This window comes from Myzus persicae, unplaced genomic scaffold (assembly GCF_001856785.1).
Source record: "Myzus persicae strain clone G006 unplaced genomic scaffold, MPER_G0061.0, whole genome shotgun sequence".
NCBI classification, from domain to species: domain Eukaryota; kingdom Metazoa; phylum Arthropoda; class Insecta; order Hemiptera; family Aphididae; genus Myzus; species Myzus persicae.
This window is the reverse complement of record NW_019100525.1, coordinates 20,585-23,394: the sequence shown is the minus strand read 5'-3', so window position 1 is coordinate 23,394 and position 2,810 is coordinate 20,585. Positions and strand designations below refer to the sequence as shown.

Below are 2,810 nucleotides of genomic sequence, written 5' to 3'. Positions count from 1 at the left end.
ATGGTGTTAGATGATGTTATGTTAGGCCAGGTCAAGGACCTCAGAAAAAAACGTGGTATCATTAAAGCGGCTTTAACACGAATGAAAAACTTTGTTGAGGGATTCGATCCAACAATTGACGCGATATCTCTGTTAGAATTCCGCCAAGAAGAGCTGCCGCGTCTAAACCAAAAATTTGACGACATACAAACTCAACTAGAATTAATTGTTGTCGATGATTTGGACAAGGAGGAAGAAGAACGGGATAAGTTTGAATCTGACTATTTCAATGTTCGTTCGAATATTCAAGAAATAGTAAATGCCAAGAAAAGTGTCAACACAAGTTGCCACAACTCAACCTTTAATATGTCGGCAGGTCACAGCCGTGCTCAATTACCCATCATTACGTTACCAGCATTTGACGGCGATATCCAGGATTGGGAGTCCTTTTTCGATTGTTTCCGTGCTATGATACATGACGATGGTGGATTTTCACCAGCCCAAAAATTCTACTATCTCCGGTCAAGCATCAGTGGCCCTGCGTTAGACCTCATCAAGTCAATTCCAATGACAGATGCGAACTATGAAGTTGCAATATAACGTCTGAAACAACGGTATGACAATCGCAGTCTTGTCATTCAATCACACATTCGTTCCCTTCTGGAATCACCATATGTAGAACAGCCGACAGCTAAAGATCTTCAAGCATTACATGCTCATGTAAGTGCTCATGTTGCAGCACTAAGAGTGCTAAATCAGCCAACGGAGCATTGGGACGCGTGGCTAGTGACTATAATCGTCAGCCGCTTGGATCCGGCCACTAGTCATGGCTGGCAACTAAGGCAGCAAAACACTCAACTTCCCAAGTACTGTGATCTGGAGAATTTCTTATCTAGTCGGTGTGTAGCCTATGAGTCTTCACAAGCAACTTCTGGACTAAAAAGAGATATCAAAGCTAATGTGGGCGGGGAAACAGCAAAGAGAACCAGTGTCAAAAACTCCTCAACCGAAGCGAAGCGAGCTTTAGTAGCAGCTGCTGATGCAGCCTCCTGTCAATACTGTACTAAACCGCATAAACTATATAGTTGTGAGGAGTTCAAGGCAGTCCCGGTAAATACACGCCTATCATTCGTCCAGGGGAAGGGAATATGTTTCAATTGTTTGTCTCCGGGGCATATGGCAAATGTCTGTAGATCCACTTACAGGTGTCGAATGTGTAACCGTAACCATCATTCATTATTGCACTTTGAAAGGAAGGAAAAAATAGAAGAGAAAGAGCTGCAACAAGGGCAACAACCGGATAAGGGTCAAACACCGGCTACTTCCGGAATCCTAGTATCAGCGCCAGTACCAGCAGAAATCACCATGGGAAATGCACACGTATTTCTCGCAACAGCTTTAGTCACGGTGCAAGATAAATTTGGTGGACATCGCCAGTGCAGAGCCATTTTGGATAGCGGCTCCCAGGTCAACTTTGTTTCGAAAAGATACGCAAACCTACTACAGCTTTCATGCAAGAAGTCTTCTTTGCCAATAAGTGGTATTGGAGATAATCGTTTAAGAGCAAGGTCGTGTAGTGAATTGAAAATTGAATCAAGAACGAGTGAATTCAGTATTACGATTTCTTGCTATGTACTGCCGAATATCGTAGGGGAGTTGGCGTCTTGCCCAGAGCCGGCAGATGGATGGGGTATACCAGAGTTTGTGTCTACATGTCTAGCTGACCCGGACTTCCACCACCCTCAAGGTATTGATCTGCTTATTGGAGGTGGTTCGTTCTTTGATGTTTTGGGAACAAGAAAAATACCACTTAACATAGGCTCAGTAACCCTATATGAGAGCAACTTCGGATGGCTTGTGACGGGAGAACTTTCTAACCATCATTCACCAACACTTATTTCAATGGGCCAAACGATAGAGGAAGATTGGAAGGTTCTCAGTAGCATTGAGGATGCAAGCTACGGCGGTGCAACTCGTTTGCGCACAATCTACATTTTTTACCTAGATATCGATGACTCGTTTGCGCACAACGAAATCAGTCGTTTACCTGTAACGGACGACTCGTTTGCGCACAACATAAACACTGAGTAACATATATTTTATATTTTTAAATTTGGACTTACCTAAAGTAATTGAATTTAAACAGTCGTTCGCCAGAAAGCTGTACTATAACAACTGACTATATTGACTATGGATATCGAAATTTGTGATGTTTTTGAAACGTGTCGAGGAAAAAAATGTTTAAACATAGAAAATTATAAATTTAGAGAATTCCGAACTTTAAAATCTGGTGATAAAAATTTTAGGTGTACAAATAAAAATTGTTCCATAAGTGCTNATTACATAACATCGGACAGCAATTTCCCTCCAACATTATGGGCTTGTGAACCTACTAATAATCCTAAGACTACTAATGGTGCCGAGAGTTATCACAAACAATATAATAGTCAGTTTTACACTGCTCATCCGCACATACATCAAGTAATCGACGTCATTATTGGAATTCAAAGTGACACTGATTTAAAAATTAATTCGATAAACAATAAAATCATAAATTTCAAAAGAAAAGAGACAATTAATAAGGAGATACAATTGGAAAACATTTGGAATGAATATAAAAATAATATTATTAATCGTTTAACTTATATGAAGAAAATCGGACTTAAATGTCACCATTCTAAATTAGTATAATTTTATAACTAATAGACTACTATTATTACTTATTAAACCTACAATGCATGTTTTTTAATATATTTTAATTTTTGTAATATTAAAATCATTATTTAAACCTAAAATATGTGTGCGCAAACGAGTTGTGATTTTGTGCGCAA

At 39.4% G+C, this 2,810-nt stretch overlaps 1 protein-coding gene across 1 annotated transcript; it reads left to right on the top strand.

Annotated features, from left to right (window-relative positions):
- LOC111030316 lies at positions 1 to 2,070 on the top strand. The gene is made up of 2 exons (XM_022309744.1): positions 1 to 536; positions 609 to 2,070. The coding sequence occupies exons 1-2, from the start codon at positions 1 to 3 to the stop codon at positions 2,068 to 2,070; spliced, it is 1,998 nt and encodes a 665-aa protein (XP_022165436.1).
- Positions 2,071 to 2,810: the final 740 nt, after the last annotated feature.